The sequence below is a fragment of the Anolis sagrei genome, chromosome 6, assembly GCF_037176765.1.
Source record: "Anolis sagrei isolate rAnoSag1 chromosome 6, rAnoSag1.mat, whole genome shotgun sequence".
Classification (NCBI taxonomy): Eukaryota; Metazoa; Chordata; class Lepidosauria; order Squamata; family Dactyloidae; genus Anolis; species Anolis sagrei.
Genome location: NC_090026.1, coordinates 110615595 through 110636222, shown reverse-complemented (window position 1 = coordinate 110636222; position 20628 = coordinate 110615595). Strand labels below are relative to the sequence as shown.

Here is a 20628-nt window from a genome sequence, read left to right as displayed (position 1 = left end):
GCTGTAGCCCAAGAACGGCAGAGGACTCGGGAAACAGGGCAAGGAATTATTCCATAACTCAGTAACACTCGTCCATAACTCATCTCTAACAAGTTGCAGCCTGACCTGTGTTCTGTAAAATAGAATGAAAAATTGGAACAGAAAATCAACATTTAGGAGCACAATCATGTTGGTTGAAAATCCCTGCTGCAAGACCATAACTGAGAGGCTGGCACCTTCATTCCAAGTAGTGCAAACATATATACTGGATTAGATGAATCTGATGTTGGATATCTAAGCACAAACTAATAAGCCAGAACTTTGAACACAGCTCATTTGACAGCAGTGCTTTCTTTAGATATAGTAAATTTGTCACATGGAAGCTGAACTACTTAGTTAAAACATAGCTTTCCAGCTACTTTGCAATGTCATTGTGATATCAGTTGCTAAATCTCAACATCTAGATAGCAAATAGTAACAGCAACTGAAGTATAAGGTCCAGTATTAGCTGTTAGCCTAAAATCTTGAATGGTTATCTTAAAGCACATAATGGATATGGTAGAAATTAATGCAAATGCTACCTTTATCTGTCTAGTATTGTAATGAGCCAGATAATCCAAGGCAAAAGAAGCAGGTGTAAAAGTCCAAACAATGTCTAAGTTGGGTTACTATGAGTTTTCTGGACTGTATGGCCATGTTCCAGAAGCATTCCCTCCTGACATTTTGCCCATATCAGTGGCAGACATTCTCAGAGGTTATGAAGTCTGCTGCAAACTAGGCAAGTGGGGTTTATATATCTGTGGAATGAACAGGTTGGGAGAAAGAACTTTAGACAGTTAGAGGCACGTGTGAATGTTGCAATTGGCCACCTTGATTAGCATCAATTAGCCTGGCTGCTTCCTGCCTGGGGGAATCCTTTGTTGGGAGGTGTTAGCTTGTTTCATGTTTGCAATTCCCCAGTTTGAGTGTTGCTCTTTATTTACTGTCCTGGTTTTAGAGTTTTTTTTTTAATACTGGTAGTCAGATTTTGTTCATTTTCATGGCTTCCCCCTTTCTGTTGAAATTGTCCACATGCTTGTGGATTTCAGTGGCTTCTCTGTAATTCTGACACGGTGGTTGTTAGAGTAGTCCACAGATATAAAAACCCCACTTGCCTAGTTTCCAACAGACCTCACAACCTCTGAGGATGCCTGCCATAGATGTGGCCGAAACGTCAGGAAAGAATGCTTGTGGAACATGACTATACAGCCCAGAAAACTCACAGCAACCCAGAGAGTCCAGCCATGAAAGCCTTAAACAACATAATGACTCAGTTGCTTATAATATTGTGCAAAGAAGTGGACAAAAGCATGTGTATCTTAAGGGTTTAAATAAAAACCATCATATAGGTGATTATATAGCTGTGTGGGTGTGGGTGTATGTGTATTCACAGACACACATACACATATACATATGCATATGCAGAACACATCATGTGATGTGCGAGGCTTGACAAATGTAAGGCTGGGGTAAAAATTGCTGGAAGAAACATTAACAACCTTAGATATACAGATGATACCACTTTGATGGCCGAAAGCGAGGAGGAGCTGAGGAGCCTTCTAATCAAGGTGAAAGAAGAAAGCACAAAAGCTGGGTTGCAGCTAAACATCAAAAAATCCAAGATTATGGCAACAAGAATGATTGATAACTGGCAAATAGAGGGAGAAAACATGGAGGCAGTGACAGACTTTGTATTTCTAGGTGCAAAGATTACTGCAGATGCAGACTGCAGCCAGGAAATCAGGAGACACATACTTCTTGGGAGGAGAGCAATGATCAATCTGGATAAGATAGTGAAGAGTAGAGACATCACACTGGCAATAAAGATCTGCATAGTTAAACAATGGTTTTCCCCATAGTAACCTATGGATGTGAGAGCTGGACCTTAGGGAAGGCTGAGCGAAGGAAGAGAGATGCTTTTGAACTGTGGTGTTGGATGAAAGTTCTGAGAGTGCTTTGGACTGCCAGAAAATCCAACCAGTCCATAATTCAGGAAAAAAGCCTGACTGCTCATTGGAGGGAAGGATAGTAGAGGCAAAGATGAAGTACTTTGGCCACATCATGAGAAGAAAGGAAAGCTTAGAGAAGACAATGATGCCGGGGAAAATGGAAGGAAAGAGGAAGAGTGGTCGACCAAGGGCAAGATGGCTGGATGGGATCCTTGAAGTGACTGGATTGACCTTGAAGGAGCCGGGGGTGATGATGTCCATGAGGTCACAAAAAGTTGGAAAAGGCTGAACGAATGAACAACAATACACATACAAAGACCTAGCAGTTTGAAAACATAAAATGTGAGTAGGCCAATAGGTACCACTCTGGTGGGAAGGTAACGGTGCTCCATGCAGTCATGCTTGCCACATGACCTTCGAGGTGTCTATGGACAATGCCAGCTCTCTGAGTACTATCCTCCAGAGTCTGACACAACTAGACTTAATGTCAGGGGAAACCTTTACCTTTATCTTCTTAAGTGTTTTAATAAAAACCATCATATGGATGATTATATAGCTTGGTACCAGGGAGCAGTAAAGATGAGTGCTATGCTTTAGGAAACAAACATTCACTTCTCTTTGGTGCATCAAAGACAATGTTCTGAACTCCGTTCTGCAAGAGCCATATGGACTCCAAGGAGTCTGTGGAGTTTGTGAGCTTGTCCGCTTGTGCTAACCAACTAAGAGATTTCTAGAAAGAATAGCAGAGGTTTATTCTCCCACAAAGTTGTTGGGCAGACAATGCTTCATATTTGTAATTGTTTTGTAATAATGAGAGTATGTAGTTTGGATAATGTACTCATAATTCCTTTAAACCCATTCATTAATAAAATATAAAATGTTCAAGGTGGTTTTCTTTATTTACAGCTGACCATCATCTGCTTTAATTTTGAGTGTCAGCTTTTGCCCTGAGATTGATTTGATTTTTTCCCCTCAGAGCATCACACACATTCTTTTAAGAAGTCATATTCTTTTTTCACTTAAATTTGTGGATATTTATGCTGAACCATCCTATAGGAGGGGCTAGACTTTTAGAAATAGAATCTGCCTTTAATTTAAAGCTTTCGAACTGATTGTTGCGATGCCAGTAGAATTTATTCTGTATCCAACATGCTGTATTCTATTTCAAAGGCTGTAACAACCTGATGCAGCTTTTGTGTACATTTAATACAGAACTAACCATTTCCATCTTGGTTAAAATCTGTCCTCGAAAACTTTCTATAATAACTACTAGACAGAAAAACAATTGTTGTGGCAAACCAGTAGTAATGGTTATGCTATAGAACTAATGTGTCAGAGCATATGAAAAATATTTTACTGTGGTTTTGCTTTAAAAATCTATATTAAACTGTGTAAGCTGTTTTGAAAGAGGGAAAAAAGCAATTCTATATTTTCATATGCTATTTTACTCGGGATTTATTGTGGGTAAATAAGTAGTTTGGCTTCAAACTATTTGCTGAATATAAGTATTCTATATCAGCTACACATGTAATAGATAAATGCTGTATAGATGTAGATGGGAATATGTCGGCTTCCAGATGTTAGACTACAACTCACATCATTCCTCACATTAGCGTGACATTTTTTTTCGTGTCAGGAGCGACTTGAGAAACTGCAAGTCACTTCTGGTGTGAGAGAATTGGCCATCTGCAAGAACGTTGCTCAGGGGACGCCCGAATGTTCGATGTTTTACCATCCTTGTGGGAAGCTTCTCTCATGTCCCAGCATGGGGAGCTGGAGCTGACAGACGGAGCTCCACCTGCTCTCCCCAGATTCCCCACCATAATGTTGTATGGAGTTTCATGTGACACAGTGGATACGTACCATCAATGGATAATGATTAGCAATAGTTGGGTGGTGTTATGACATATGTATTCATTAAATCACAGTGGGCTGTGCAACAGAAAGATTGAGGTGATGAGGTGGAGCTAGTTAAACAGTGGCTACAAACCCACAAATAATAATCAAGATTTTAAACTCTTCCTTCCATCGCTCCCCTCCCACCTTCCAAATGAAGCAAAACCCAGGTTAGAACTTCCTACTGGAACAACAATAACAACAATAACAACAACAACAACTTTATTTTTATGCCTCACCTCCATCTCCCTGAAGGGATTTGGGGCGGCTTACAAAGAGGGACAAGCCCAGGGAGCACAGAGATTAAAACATAACACAATAAGATAGAATCAAAACAAAACCAAATAAAAACATAACATCATAAAAACAAGCCCATGTTGTTGACTCAAGTCAATGTAAGCTGCTAGAATTGGTTTTATTCCCTTTTAAAGCTATCCAAGCTGGTAGCCATTAAATACTTCATATGACAGCAAATTCATTTTAGTAGACCCTACAAGGAGCTGGGTGGGGGGCAATAAGTGTTTGCTTTAGGGAGGAAAGTTAAAAGGGCAAGTCACTCTCTTTTGCTTGTATATATTTCAAACATCTGTGTCACATTCATATCGTATTTTGAGACTTTAAATGCATCTTCTCTGAGTTTTTTCACTGCAAGTATAAAAAAGAAGCCCAGCAATTAGATTGTCTCTTCCCTTCCATGAGTTGATTAAATTGTTTTGTTAAGGTTCCAGGGCTAAACATTTCCCTTCTCCCCCGCTTGATGGGCTGTACTCTGGGTTTCCAATGAAATGTATAGTGAAAACCAAAAGAATCAAAAGATACCATCTTCTGGTCACCTTGGAGCAGCGGTTCTCAAAGCGTGCTCTGAGGAGTCCTTGGGGGGCTCCACGCTTCCCACCTCCCTCCTCCCCTCCAAGCTTTCCCTCCTCTTTCCTGCTTCTCGCATCACCCTGTCTTCCTCACCACCAAAGCGTTCCCCTCTCCTTTGCCGCCAAAAGCCCTTTTCCCTCAGCCCCCCTTTTGCCAAAAGACTTCCTATTACTATTATTACGAAGGCTGGATGGCCATCTGTTGGGGTGCTTTGTGCTTTTTCTGCATGGCAAAAGGGAGTTGAACTGAATGGCCCCTGGGTTTTATATTATTATTATTATTATTATTATTATTATTATTATTATTATTATATACATAACAAGATTAGTACACAGCAAACAAGATCGCTATGCTGGCTTTTGTATTTGATAATGCGTCGGACACTTTCCAAGTGTCTAGGACTGTGTGATGTCTCGGCAAAAAATGTGTGCAGATCCGAGCAAGGTGGCCTTTTGCAGCTGATAGAGGGTAATTTTATCAGTGCCAGTTGTTTTTAAGTGCAGGCCAAGATTTTTAAGCACTGCACCACTACTACTACTACTTCTTCTTCTTCTTCTTCTTCTTCTTCTTCTTCTTCTTCTTCTTCTTCCAAAGGCTGGGCCAGGCTATCTGTTGGGGGTGCTTTGATTGTGCTTTTCCTGCATGGCAGAAGGGGGTTGGACTGGATGGCCCCTGGGGTCATCCACTGAAATATTGTTAAGTTTATGTTGGTTCTTTCTTTTTTGTGTGCAGTGTGCATAGGAATTTGTTCATGTTTTTTTTTAATTCATTCACAAAACACTCTCCCTCCATCTGCCACTGGACCAGCCTATCAGTCAAATTTTAAAACAGAATGTGTCAAAAAGTTGGCTCATGCCTTATATTTATACATTATAAATAATATAATATATAAACATTTCTTGGGGCTCCACGATAAACTTTTGCTTCAAAAAGGGCTCAGTGGCTGAAAAGGTTTGAGAACCCCTCCCTTGGAAGCTTTTGGAGGTGTGATTGAGGGGAGCATGGGGAGAATTGTCCCATGCTTTCTAGCAGTTTACTTATGTCAAAGGAAAGTACAATAGCAAGGCTTCAACTGGTTCAGAATTCAGGAGCTTATTGCTGGTGTTTCATTAGATTTCCGTTGTTGTTCCAGGTTAATCCTGGCTGCCGTTATTAGATAAATAAAAATTCTATTTGTGTTTTTTTTTTCCATTTCGAAATCCATGATTCCTAATAAGAAATACTCTGGTTTAAACTCGATGCTTATTTGTAAAATTAATTCTATCTTTTTATGTATCCATTGCCAAAAGGATTTGGTTTTCTTGCACTTCCACCATAGGTGTATGAAAGTGCCTGTGTTTTTCCCACACTTCCAACATTTGTCACTAGTTATGCCTTTATTTATTTTGGCTAGTTTTTCTGTAGAACATTTTGTACCAGTTCTCTCTAAATTCCGTGGAGTATGTAAGTTTTGATTTCTTCGTCCACATCTCTTCCCACTCTGACATACTTATTGTTCTACCTAGATCTCTAGACCATTTTGTCATGACCTCCTTTACCTGCTCTTCTTCTGTTGACCAAGTTAATAATTGTTGGTTATATCCTTTTAGTTAATTTCGTCTCTACTTTTAGTATTTTATCCCAGATCCTCTCACCAATGATTGAAAACTGGCTATTGAAAGTCTGGGATATAATGAACAGGGATTTACTTCTTCCAAAATTTAACAGACAATAATAAACAAAGACAAAGAAAGAACTGGGGAAAATTTATTGAATTTATCAGAAAAGATAATGCTGAAATCTACATCCAGGAGAATCTCAAAGGCCAAATAACTAGCAGATACTAGACGGCATAAAGATCTCAAGTTTAGTGGGGGGGAAAGTTGACAACACAACCTAGAAGAACCTGGAAGCTGTAATTTGCTAGTTTTTTTCTTTCTATTTCTTTTCTTTTCCCCCTTCTCCTCTCCCCCTTTTTCTCTCTCTCCCTCTTTCCTGTCTTCCCTAGTTTCCTATCACAAAATGTTCTCACACTTTCATTGTAAAATTGTCTTGATGTTAAACTTCTCTCATGCTCCAACCTATTGGAGACAATTTATTCTCAGAATTCAGGAGCTAATGTAACTGATGCCACAAGAGAGAGACAATAGGATGTGCACTGTAAACAGGTTCAGAGATCAGGAATCCAAATAAAGCAAAGCATAGTAGGCTCACAGATGCCAGATAGATTTATGTCCCCCTTAACCTTGAGTCACCAGGTGCTTGATTCCTCAATGCTTCTTATTTAAGAGATGTTGACTCCTCCAGAGTTGTTTTCTGAGTTGTTTATCTTGTCAGTGTTCCACAAATGATGAGGCTTTGTGTTCTTCAACTTTGGTTCAGTTGGGTTACACTTCATCAGCTCCATCCGTCAATAGGTGCTGAGATTCAGGGCAGCATAATGTTAATAGCAACCAGAAACCTTTCTATACCTGACCATTGTGTGTTGTATTCCTTGGAATCCACTGAATGTGTAAATGGCAGTTATGGTCCCTAGATGTGAAAGCATTCTTATCCCTTCTTTGAGACTGGGATTAGTAAACTGGCTGTCCCCTTGTGCTCCATTTGTCAGTAGGCAAAGACCTTTCTGTTCCAGCAAGTTTGGGAAAAGTGATTATTTTTAATGTAAATTGCTTTTTAGTGTGATTTTAAATTACTATTTTAAATGGTTTTATTTTAAAATTGTAATGCTGTTTAATCATCTCAGAATCTCTTAAAACATGTTTTAGCTATATGTGCTTTTACTTGTGTGTTTTCTAACTTTGAGGGGGGGAAACCTTGAGAAAAAGTGATTTATTACTTTCTGATTTACATGACACCAGCAGTCATTTTACAGGGAAAGATGCTAACAGCCATAGTTAAAATATAGGGGATACACTGTTTCATTTCACATATGCACTGTGCATTTGTCTGTCTGTTTTGAAGACATGCCCATGTCTTTGCCAATATGTTTGTATAGTTAACAATGGTATATTACCCTACAGGTGATTGATTATTGTATTCTCTAGGCAGGTAACCAGACAGCTACAGTAATTGCACTGTGCTCAATGAGAGATTTCAACTTGTCTCAAGAAACATGTCAGCTGGCGATTAGAGATGTCGGGGGGCTTGAAGTGCTGATTAATTTGCTTGACACTGAAGAAATCAAATGTAAGGTGAGTTTGCTTTGTGAGTGACTGGTTTTTTTGTTTGGCTAGTGACTGTCACAAAGGATGGAAGGGATAGCCAATATTCCAGAAGACAGGAGCAGAATTCAAAACGATCTTAACAGATTAGAGAGATGGGCCAAAAGATAAGACAGTGAAATAATTTCAGATTTCCTATGAAGTTGTGAGGTGGTTTTCATAGTTCTTTTTAGCATCTGGAATATTTTCAATGTAGCAAATAAGAGATTAAGAGGTCACTAGAATTATCGTAGTTCACTTGAAGCCCAAAAAGCCTTTAAAAACTGCACTGATTGTAGTCATTATTCTGTGGATTCACCCTGGGTCAATGTAGTTAGGAAAAAAACTATTATTCTTTGCCTTGTTTTCCCTATCTGGAAACAACTGTCTTCAAGAATAGCAAGAGGTTTAGCTGTGCTAATCCATCTTTCCCTATCCCCACTAATTCATCTCTGTTTCTATATAGCAGCATTTTTGCACCATGAACACACAAACAAGTTTCAGAGCAATACATTGCAAACTGTCACTCAAACATTCAGATTCTATATGCATTTTTTTAAAATCTAACTATGAAATTTCCTCCTCTGACCAGATTGGTTCATTAAAAATCCTGAAGGAAATTAGCCAGAATTCTCAGATCAGACGTACAATTGCTGACCTTGGAGGATTGCAGATCATGGTGAAGATACTTGATTCTGTAGATCAGGATTTGAAATGTTTGGCTGCCGAAACAATAGCTAATGTGGCCAGATTCAGGCGAGCACGAAGAACAGTCCGAGAACATGGTGGAATTAAAAAGCTTGTAAGTAGGCACAGCAATCAATATTACTTAGCAATTTTTCATCTTGAAACAGGTTTCTTTTACTATTTGGAAAACAGGAAGATATATATGTGATATGATACTTATTCCTGCTTTACAATAGTATTATTATTATTATTATTATTATTATTATTTATTGATATCCCACTTTTTCTCTTCACAAGAAGATTCAAAGAAGTTTTGGTCCATAGATTTCTTGTCATAGTGAAAATGTCTGTTTTATTTTATCTGTGCAAGCTGTCTGTTGAAATAAATATTCTTGTGGTATATTCTGTTCAGTTTTTGAGGAACTAAAAAACATAAAGTTGTTTGTAGAATAAAATTGAAAATTCCAGTACCATAACTCATAACTAACCATTGCAACTAATAAGAACAGGAATGTACACATTACCAATACTGGTATCCTTACTAGCATTCCAGATAGGAGTTGAAATCGACTACCCTGTCACTTACTGTGAGCAAAGCTAAGCTGGGTTGGGCCTGGTTAGTGATTTTCCATGGGTGTGATTTTCCAACCAAGGAAAACCAGTTGTCTCCTAGAACAGCATTTCCCAACCTGTGGATTGGGACTCCTGGGGATCGCTAAAGATCATCAGAAAACAGTATCTGTTGATTATGAGGGTTCTGTGTGGGAAGTTTGGCTCAATTCTATTGGTGGGGTTAAGAATGCTCTTTGATTGTAGGTGAGCCCCCAACTACAACTCCCATATGCCAAGGTTTTGTTCCCCAAACTCCACCAGTGTTCATGTTTGGGCATATTGAGTATCCATGCCAAGTTTGGTCCAGATCCATGATTGCTTATGAGTGCTCTCTGGATGTAGATGAACTACAACTTGAAAATTCAAGGTCATTGCCCACCAAACCCTTTCAGAATTTTCAGATGGCCATGGGAGTTCTTTGTCCCAAGTTTGGTTCAATTCTATCATTGGTGGAGTTCGGAATGCTCTTTGATTGTAGGTGAACTATAAATCCCAGCAACCACAACTCTCAACTGACAAAATCAACCCTCCCAACCCTCCAGTATTCAAATTTGGGCGTATTGGGTTTTTGTGCCAAATTTGGTTCAGTGAATGAAAATACATCCTGCATATCGGATATTTATATTACAGTTCACAACAGTAGCAAAATTGCAGTTATAAAGTAGCAACAAAAATAATTTTAGGGTTGGAAGTCACCACAACATGATGAACTATATTAAGTAGTCGCAGCATTAGGAAGGTTGAGAAGCGGTGTCCTAGAAGGACTAGGAATGAGTCCTGTCTGACACTTGGGAGAGCTTTTCCCAGTCAAGAGTTGACAGTATTAGGCTAGATTGATTACGATCTAACTTACTGTAAGTCAGCTTCTTGCATATCTATGAATACAGGCACTGTTTCATGAGGAAGGAATTCTAGACTCTGAGTAACTATTGAAAGGGTCTGCTATGGACAGTCATTAAATGCTTCTCTCAGAGAGCTGGAAAGCTACCACTCTGCCCTCAGAGAATTGTAATGGCCATACACATCAGTGGAGGTATTCCCAGAACAATCATGATAGCCATCAGATTCTTTTAAACTAATAGACAGCTTCTTGAATTGGGTTCAGAAAGTAATTGGCAGCCAACGTTCCCTTCATTCGGATCTCCTGCTGCTGCTGAAGGCAAAGCATTGTCTTCCACAACTTGTCACCCCAGGCCCCATAAATATTCTGTGGTGTGGTGTGAACGTAATCACCTTTATTGCTACATTCATTAAATGCAATATGTGATCTGTCTTTTCTATCAGGTTGGGCTGTTGGACTGTTCAGCAATAGGATCAGCGAGTCCCACTCAGGGAAAGGAAATTGAAGTAGCACGCTGTGGGGCTTTGGCACTCTGGAGCTGCAGCAAAAGTGCCAAGAATAAAGAAGCAATACGTAAGGCTGGAGGCATCCCCCTCCTGGCTCAGCTGCTCAAATCTCCCCATTCCAATATGTTAATACCTGTGGTAGGAACTTTGCAAGAGTGTGCATCTGAGGTGAGAAGTGTCTGCTAGCCTGTGGGATAGCAGGTGGCAAAAAGGCAAAAATCTGAGATTCATCAAAAACTATATAATTTGGATTTCCAGCATGTAATTGGCAATTAACAAATATCTGACAAAATAGTTTCAATGAATGTAGTTGGATTGGATCTCTCATCTCAGTTTCAGTAATATAGTTAATGCAGTCATGAATGTAGCAGCCAAAGGCATTTTATCTTGTGACTCTGTCAATGGCCGTAATTAAAAATAACAAAATGTAATAGAAAATGATCCCTTCTGACAGTCTACTGGCTGAGATCGTACATTGTGGTTGCATAGCATACAGCTCTATGTGCAGACTTATTCAGTCTGATACGTAAGTCTGTGTTTAATGGCAATGTTGTGCAAATAAACAAAGGCACCAAATGTGAAATAAGCAAATGTGCATGCACTTATTTGTGCAACTGCAGTGTGCTTCCTTGTGCAATGGGTATCCTTATGCAGTTCACATTCATGTGAAATGGGATCATAGAGATACTTTCCACAATCTTGAACCGAATACATCTCTTTCAAGTCAGCCTGAAATGTCCAAATGTTTCTGTATTTAAGTGACTTATAGTTTTTAATGAATGTATAAATTTTCAACTGGCCACTGATTTATGCTGGACTAACCCTTGGTCTACACAACATGGTATTGTCTTAACCATTGATTGGAAGTCTTTGGCACACCAGATCTACTTCAACTGAATCTCCCATCAATACAGTGTAGTGACTGCTGATGGGAGTTGAAGTCTGACAAATTTTGCAGGGCTGTTCCTTATTCCTGGGCTTGACTGACTCTTTGTGGTTTCAGACAGAAGCCTTATTACTGCTCTACTTGCTAGAATGAACCTGGACCATCTGCATACATATCCTATGTTCTAGTAAACATGTAGGCTCAAATGTGTGAGACAGTATGAAATACTCAATACAGCAACTACCTGAAGTCCTCTATTGTGTGTTAGAGTACTCAAGACTAGGCTTGTGCATGGATCCATTTTAGCCATTATCCTTCAGCTTTTCCAGATGGCTGTAATGGCAAGGGCTCAGCCTCCATGGTTTTTTCACCCAAAACGGCCCACATGGCTGCCGGGCATGGCTTCTTCCCTTCTATTCGGGAGTATGCAGCATATGCTTCCTGAGCCCCATTCCTCAAAACCAGGCTCCCTTGAAAGGAAGAAACGAAAGGATCCCAGGAATGGAAAGGGAAGCCTTGGAATTTCCCATTGTCGCCAATGCACCAGATTTTCCTGGGGTTTTCTCTCACACTCTTCCTCCCCCCCCCCCCAGCCACTTAAGCGACTAAGGGGGGAAAGGAAAGGACCTGAGGCTGTTAGGAATTGTGGGCGTTGAAGTCCAAAACACCAGGAGGGCCCAAGTTTGCCCATGCCTGACTTAGTCCCTTGAGGACCCTTCCAACTCTATGATTTTATTTCTCTATGTTGTCATTACAACTCTCATAAGAGTTTTGTCTAAATATGTCTTGGTCTGTTTGTCATGCTTTTGCTTGTACTCCAGATGTTCTGCTGTATTGAGTTCTACTCCAAATATACTCCTGAAGTGCTTTGTCTTTTGAATGATAGCAGTTTTTTGCTGGTGGTACTTAATATATTTATTTGTATGACTTTACCAGTGGAACTTAATACATAACAACTTGCTTTTGTAGCCCAAATACAGAGCTGCGATCAAACAGGAGAGGATGATTGAGAACCTGGTAAAAAATCTGAATAGTGACAAAGAAGAACTTCAAATGCATTGTGCCAGTGCGATCTTTAAGGTAATGAAGGCTTTGAAGGGTCAGAGCAGATTCCAGCCATATGATTTTATGACAACTAGTAGTACAAACTGGACAATTATGTGGAAAGGGGATTACTAAAGTATTTCTGTCCTATTGCTGAAAAGTTCAATATCTCCATAACTCATATGAGTCTCCTCTGGAGTTTTTAAACAGAGGCTGGAGGATAATCTGTCATAATTGCTTTGATTGTATATTTCCACATGGCAGGGGTTTGGACCTTGTGGTCTCTTCCAACTCTATGAATATAAGGGTTGTCTGTGATTCATGTAGAAGAATAGAAATGAGTATTATTATCTTCAATGTAAGGAGCTATAAGGCAGGGGCAAGGGAACTATAGGGGCCTGTTTCCCCTTTACAGCCTCTCTTGAAGCTACCCAGAGTGCTCCCAAATGTCCGCCTTCAGTCCCCACAGGGAGAAAGGCAGGGTATAAATAAACGAAGTACGTAAAATATCTCCATCTTCATCAGAGCCAGTTCCAAAACAACAGTTGACAATAGCATTGATTCAATTCTTTTTGCCATTTTGAAAAGAATTCCAGCCCCTGAGTCTAAGGCAGGGGTGGGCAGGCGGGTGGATTTTTGTATGTTTTCAGGACTTTTCACATTGTTTTCAGGGCCAAAAGTGGCCCCAAATGACACTATTTTTAAAAACCTAGAGAGTTGGGGAACTAAATGGGTCATATTTTGCCCACTCTTGATTTAGTCATACAGTTTGTGACGTGAAAATTACTGGGATGAATCCAGATTTAGGATCCAGATTTATACAGGCAGATAGAGGTGTGTGTGTGTGTGTGTGTGTGTGTGTGTGTGTGTGTGTGTGTGTGTATAGGCGTTTTCCCCATCTTCAGCATCATGGAGGCTGTGCTCGATTCTGGCTCCATTTTCCCTGCTGAAGAGCTTTTGATCATAAACTTCCTCCTTTTAATTGAATCACCAGTATTTTCTGGCATTTCCCTATGGGTGCCTAAATACCTCCCCAATTTTAAAGCAGTACCTATGTATCTACTCACAATTGCTGTGTTAGATCAGCTAGGTTGGCAGAAGCTGGGCTGAAGGCCAGGAGCTCACCCTGACGCGGGTTTTGAACTGCCAATCTTCCAATTAGCAGGATTTACTGAAGTTGGCAGCTAACCTGCTGTGCTAAAGAAGAAGGGTTTTAAGATCAAATTACGGAGTGCTGTGGTTTTTAGCTTTGAATATGTTTTTATGTGTTTTAACTCTGATTTTTAAAAATCCCATTGATATTTAATTCTGTTTTAATGTTGGTATATTTGTAGATTTTAAATTGTATTAAAATGCTTTTAATGTAAGCCACTTTGAGTCTCCTTGTGGAGAGAATAAGCAGGGTATTATTATTATTATCATTAATAATAATAATAATAATAATAATAATAATAATAATAATAGTGAAGCGCCACCTTTTTCTCTTTTATTTCCATTGTGAAAGAAAGGTCCTTAGAATTTTGGAGTTATCCAATTTAACCTTTGCATAGAAACCTAATGTATAGGCCTCTGTTATGTGTGCTTTTAATTTTTTTTTCTGAATTGTAGTGTGCTGAAGATCAAGAAACACGCGATCTTGTTAGGCAGCATGGAGGCCTAAAACCTCTTGCTGCTTTACTTGCTAAATCTGATAATAAAGAACTTCTGGCAGCAGTGACAGGGGCAATCTGGAAATGTGCAATCAGCAAAGAAAATGTGACCAAGTATGTGTAGCATTTACAAACATACAGAAATATGTAAAAGTTAAAATCACTTGATGTTGCAAGAAATGCATTTTCTGAGCTTAAACATTATTGGCTCTGTGTGATCAAAAGTCTTACTGTAAGTGTGCATTCATGGCTTACTTACTGTAAATGTGTATTCATGTTTACTCTGACCATGCCAACTCAGCTGTTTATCATGCTGAAATACAAAATAAGTAACATACTGATCTGTATATCGGCAATCTAATAATCCAAAGCATATACTTTCCAAGGAATGTTTGTGTATTCCACTGGTTATTTTAGCTCTATAACAGTGGTTCCCAACATTTTCTTTTGACCAGGGACCACTTTGACCAGGGACCACTCTCCGACATTAGTACCAAAAGGGTTATGAATCAGTTTAAATGAAGCAATGACAGTTAAATTATTAGTGTAGATTAGTATATAGAAAGCATAAGACAAGTACCATGAAATACAAATAGTGGAGTTTGGATTCAGATTTAGTCATTCTTAAAGTAGACTCACTGAAATCAGTGGGACTTATGTCAGGCATGACTTCAATTCATGATTTTTAATGAGGCTAATCTAACTTTGATTAAATCTGGATTCCAAAAAGTTTATACCCAATTTGTAATTTTTGAGAGGTCTAATGTGACATGAACAAATGTTTTCTGGAAGTACACTTCTAACAATATTTTGTTGGTTTCTATTAGATTCCGGGAGTACAAAGCTATAGAAACTTTGGTTGGGCTGCTGACAGATCAACCAGAGGAAGTTCTTGTGAATGTTGTTGGAGCTCTTGGTGAATGTTGCCAAGAACAAGCTAATCGGAGCATTATACGGAGATGTGGTGGAATCCCATCCCTTGTTGCTCTACTCACAGGAACCAACCAGGCTCTTCTTGTTAATGTTAACAAAGCAGTGGGATCATGTGCAACAGAACCTGAAAATATGGCGTAAGTTTTTTTAAAAAAAGAAATGTATGCACATGATGGCATATCCTATTCATCTATACTATGCACATCCATGCGATGCTTAGCATGCTTATCACATAACTAAATATAGGTATACCACAGTTAACAAAGTACATGTGTTCCTTGGCATTACTTCTTTAGCAGAAAAATTGATACCAGAAATAGAAAAAAAAGACGGGTCAAGATAGGGTCCTACACCACAAAATAGAGGAGCTGTTCAACATGTTTCAGCAATTCCTTTACTCAAAACTAACAATATGCACATGTGAAATGAAACAACTGGGTCCGCAAAGCCTTCCATAAGTAACAAAAAATATGAACCCTTTTCAGCCTTTTTCCAAAATGCATTCAGGGAGGATTTTTGTTACTTTCCCCCCGTTTTTGCTTTTTTAAAAATTTCTCCTTTAAAGGCCAAATTTAAAGATCCATACATTTTGTCATACTGGGGATAGTAATAAATAATAAAAATAATAGATAAAATGATGATGATGATGATTATTATTATTATTTAATTTTTGCATCCTGCCTCCATTTCCCTGAAGGGACTTGGGGCAGCTTATATGTCATGTATCATGTTCTGCAGTTGGTGGTTGATGGTGGCAGGCCTAGCGGTTGGTGATGGAAGGGTTAATGTAAGTATTAGTTGTAAAGGGTTGAGTAATCTGTGAGTAAGAGTTCATGGGTGAAAGCAATTAAAGGTGGAGGTATGCAAGAGATAGGATGCAGCTGGATATTTCTGGATATAATGAGCTAGTCTGGGGACTGATCTTCAAGAGAAAAGTATTTGTCTTATTTGGTGGTAGATGCTGCTGGTTTTTCCCCAGGTTTGTGGATTTTCGGTATCCTGACTTGTCTCCTGTACTCTTGGAACCCTGAAACCTTGAATCTCTGGACTGGCTTTTGGCTACGGTATAGACTCTTGATCCCTGGACTTTGCTCATTGAACTCTCGGTGTTTGACCACTTGACTGCTGTCAGTTTTGTTTTATATTATGTGGCTGAGTGCTATCTTTATGTTTTATATTTTGGACTATTAAAACAGCCAGAAAATAAGTGCTGTTTTAATTAAACTGTTTGATACAAACTGGGTGTTTGTTTGGTTCACCTCTACCTGAATACGGCAGAGCCCTGGCAATGTGGCATTATGCATGGCACAAAGTGCCTAAAACAATACATAAAATAAAATGAATAAACCAGTAATATAAAACAACAATTTTAATCAAAATGGCACCCAGTAACCTATAGTGTTGACTGTCATAAAAACATGGTCAACTGTAAGCAAGAAGAAGGGAAAGGGCTAGTACAAGTTGTAGCTAAGGAACAAGGACATGGGATGAAAGTGCTGTGCTGTATCGTAATAGCAGACCATTGGGCTGGACATTTTCAAAGGCTTGTCTAAATATCCAAATCTTCAACTCCCTCTGGACGGAGGATAGGGTGGGAGCCTGCCTAATCTCCCTGGGGAGGGCATTCCAATGCCGAAGGGCCACCATCGAGAAGGCCTTCTCCCTCGTTCCTTGACCACGTGTAGGGCCTCCCTGGGAGATTTCATGCAAGTACATGGGGGGGGGGGGGGATGCTGGCACAAGGATAGGACAGGCCAAAACCGTTTAGGGCTTTTATAGGTAATTCCCTGCACTTTGAAAGTGCAGCTGGTGAAGCAGGCGGATCTGCTTTTTCTTTTTCTCTGTCTTTTTTTCCTGTCTTCTGTCCCCACACTTTTATTAAGGGATTATGGAGGGAGCCTCTGTTATCCTCAATACGTAGATATGGCTACTGCATAATCCCATTCCTGACAAATTTTATTGCACTATTTACTGCAGACACACTTTTATAACCCAGAATCAACAGTTTGCATTTCTTCAGCTCTCCTTCGCTGTCCTTCTAATGTCGGTGCTTGTAATAAAGATGGAGGATGAGAAAGAAAAGGGTGAATGTTCAGGTATTAAAAGATTTAATAAAAAAATTTCGACAGTGGCCCTTTAAGGTATTCCTGTAATAACTTGTAATAGCCCTCCTGCAGTACCATATAATTTTCATAAAAATATAAAAAGCAAATATCTGCCCTTCTACTAAATTGGGTCCCTGATTCTCCTTCTGATAACATCTGAATACTGACTTTTCTAAACTGTATTTTACATTTTAAGGTGCTCTGGGGTGAAGTATGTTTTCTAGGTTTTGAAAAAATCATATACTTGGCACTGCAAGAGCACTCTCCTGCAGTACCATTTCAGCTGAATGCTTTAGCAGTTGTACATGGAAACTAAACAAATACCAAACTAATTTTTTTGCCAGCACTGCATACTAAGAGTGTGAATTGAAGAAGTTGTTATTTTATTAAGAGCACTATTGATGTTTGACTTGTATAATGTAAAGCTTGTACGGTTTGAGACCTCAACATTTAAATTTCATGAGGAATGCTCCAGGAATACGTTCAGATGGGAAGCCTACACAAGAAGGTAGCCCAGTTCCTTGCTTATACTCGTCTACAACCCAGGTTGAGAAGAGATAGAGATCTCCTCCTCCCCTTGCTCTATCTTGCCTAAAATACTTGATATTCATAGAGTGGCACAGAGACTGATTCCAGTTTCTTGAAAGGGGTGCTTGTTTCCATCCTTTGGCTGTCACCCAGTGGCAAGATAGGAGTGTAAACGTGGTCTATATGAACAGGGCCAGTTGTGAATGGACCAGTGGTAGAAAGGCATGCATAGCTTTTCTAAAGGTGTTAAGTGCCAATAAGCATGCTGACATTGTAATAAACACTAAGTAAAATAAAATTAATCTTTGCAGTACAATTTATAAATTACATAGATGGATGTATTGTTGAAGGCTTTCATGGCTGGAATCACTAGGTTGCAGTGAGTTTTTCAGGCTGTATGGCTATGTTCCAGAAGCATACAAGTACATGGGGGGGGGGGGGATGCTGGCACAAGGATAGGACAGGCCACATCTATGGCAGGCATCCTCAGAGGTTGTGAGGTTTGTTGGAAACAAGGCAAGTGGAGTTTATATATTTGTGGAATGTCCAGGGTGGGAGAAAGAACTCTTGTCACAAGGCAAGTGTGAATGTCACAATTTGCCACCCTGATTAGCATTGAATAGCCTAGCAGCTTCAAGGTCTGGCTCCTTCCTATCTGGGGCAGTCCTTTGTTGGGAGGTAATTAGCTGGCTTTGATTGTTTCTTGTCTGGAATTCCCCTGTGTTTGAGTGTTGTTCTTTATTTACTGTTCTGATTTTAGAATTTTTTAAATACTGGTAACTAGATTTTGTTCATTTTCATGCTTTCCTCCTTTCTGCCGAAATTGTCCACATGCTTGTGGATTTCAATGGCTTCTCTTTGTAGTCTGACATGGTGGTTGTAAGAGTGGTCCAGCATTTCTGTGTTCTCAAATAGTATGTTGTGCCCAGGTTGATTCATCAGGTGCCTCTTCAAATTCTACAGCACTGCTGATCACAGCTGACCTCCAGCTAGAGCACTCAAGAGCCAGGGCTTCCCAGTTCTCAGGGTATATGCCACAGTTTTTAAGGTTGGCTTTGAGCCCAGTGTAGACTTGTCCACAGCTGCATTGTATATGGTAGACTCCTGCAGTGGTGAGAGGATTCCTCTTGTCCTTTGCTGAACATAGCATTTGTTCCAGACAACAAACAATCAGGGCCAGCTAATCACCTCCCAACAAAGAATTCTCCCAGGCAGGAAGCAGCTATGCCTTGAAGCTGCAGTGCCATTCAGTGCTAATCAAGGTGATCAGTTGCAACATTCACACTTGCCTCAAGCAGACAAGAGCCTTTCTTCCACCCTGAACATTCCACAGATAGATAAACCTCACTTGCCTAGTTTCCAACAGACCCCTCAATCTCTGAGGATGCCTGCCATAGATGTGGGCAAAACATCAGGAGAGAATGCTTCTGGAACAGGCTGGAAAACTCACAGCAACATATAGCATGCATATATTGAATCACCTCCACATTATTTCTCCACAAAGTATTGAAGGTTATCATAATTTTTGTAATAACCTAACAGTGATCTTGGGTCATAAATCAGCGAAGAAACCCAAACAGTCATTTGGCAGGAATGAACCCTCAGGAGTAATCCACTGCTCAGACCCCAGTGCTCCTATATCCAACCTCATACTAAAATGCGGTCTGAACAAAAGCACCAACATCAACACAAATTAAGATCTAAAACTGTAGTCTGACAAAGGTCACCTTGTTTAAGAGTGAGGAAAGGTTCTGCTGATAGTTTGGGAAGAAATATTACTGTTTTTGGCAATTCTTCTCTGACTGAATTATACTTCTGATTTCTCTTGAGTTCTTTTCACTGCAGGAAGTATTCTCTATATTAGTTTACAGTCCAGAGCCAAAAGATATTCTTCCAAGGTGTTTGAAAGGCAGGTATTATGTTTTAAAAGATTTGGTCTGTGATTGAGTCCAACAATTTCTGGGTAAGAAAAAACACGCCTTTTCAAATCCATTTCCCATCCTTCTCCTTTGACTAGGAAAATTGCTCCTTTTAGAAATGAGCAGGAAGAACAAGTGGGTCCTTAAAGACTAACTAGGATGTTTTTAGGAAGTGTTAGTAAGTTAATTCTCAAAAGGCACACAGCGGGTGCTCCTTCTGATTAACAATATCTCACATGAATAATTTCAATAGTAGGATGTATTTTTCTAAGTACAGAGGTCTGTTATGTTTGTGCAAATGTGTACTTGTACGTTAGGGGTTTTTTTATCATGCCAGAAGTGACTTGAGAAACTTCAAGTTGCTTCTGGTGTGAGATAATAGGCCATCTGCAGAGATAATTGGCCATCTGCCCAGGGGATGCCCGGATGTGTTACCATCCTGTGGGAGGCTTCTCTCATGTCCCCACATGGGAAGCTGGGGCTGACAGATGGGAGCTCACCCCATCTCGCGGATTGCAACTGCCAACATTCAGGTCAGCAGTTCAGCCATCACAAGGGTTTAGCCCATTGCGCCACCATGGCTCCTTATACGTTAGTGATCTTGCACAACTATAATTCTGTAATCCATTTCCTTTTGCCTTTCATTTGACTTCAAACGCAGATTTCATTGTTAAGACTTGGAGTCTTATCCACTAAAATATCATTTCGAAAAGAATGAACCACATGTATCTTGAGTCCCTGATTTACAGCACTATTTATTGAAGCAGTTTGTAACTTTTTTAATAAAAAAAAGTCGAAGTTTAAAAGAGTTGAATTGTGGTTTTCAGAAGAGATGAGATTGTGCTTTGTATGACTTGAAACCTGTAATCTTACCAGGGAGCACAATAAATATAGTCAGTATAACACTGTTTACATTTGTGTATGTGGTCTCAGTTGGCAGGAGATGCAGTCAGACTTCTCAAGAGCCCTGGCATATTGTGGCCTAACAAAAAAGGATGATAAATAT

General features: G+C 39.6%; 1 protein-coding gene across 1 annotated transcript in view; it reads left to right on the top strand.

The window, feature by feature from the left end:
• Positions 1–20628, top strand: part of ODAD2 (outer dynein arm docking complex subunit 2) — an 85467-nt gene that overhangs the window by 39325 nt on the left and 25514 nt on the right. Inside the window, exons 10-15 of the mRNA XM_060782468.2 lie at positions 7757–7903; positions 8505–8714; positions 10496–10726; positions 12414–12524; positions 14097–14251; positions 14965–15207. Coding sequence (XP_060638451.2) covers positions 7757–7903; positions 8505–8714; positions 10496–10726; positions 12414–12524; positions 14097–14251; positions 14965–15207 — 1097 coding nt within the window. The remainder of the gene's footprint in view (positions 1–7756; positions 7904–8504; positions 8715–10495; positions 10727–12413; positions 12525–14096; positions 14252–14964; positions 15208–20628) is intronic.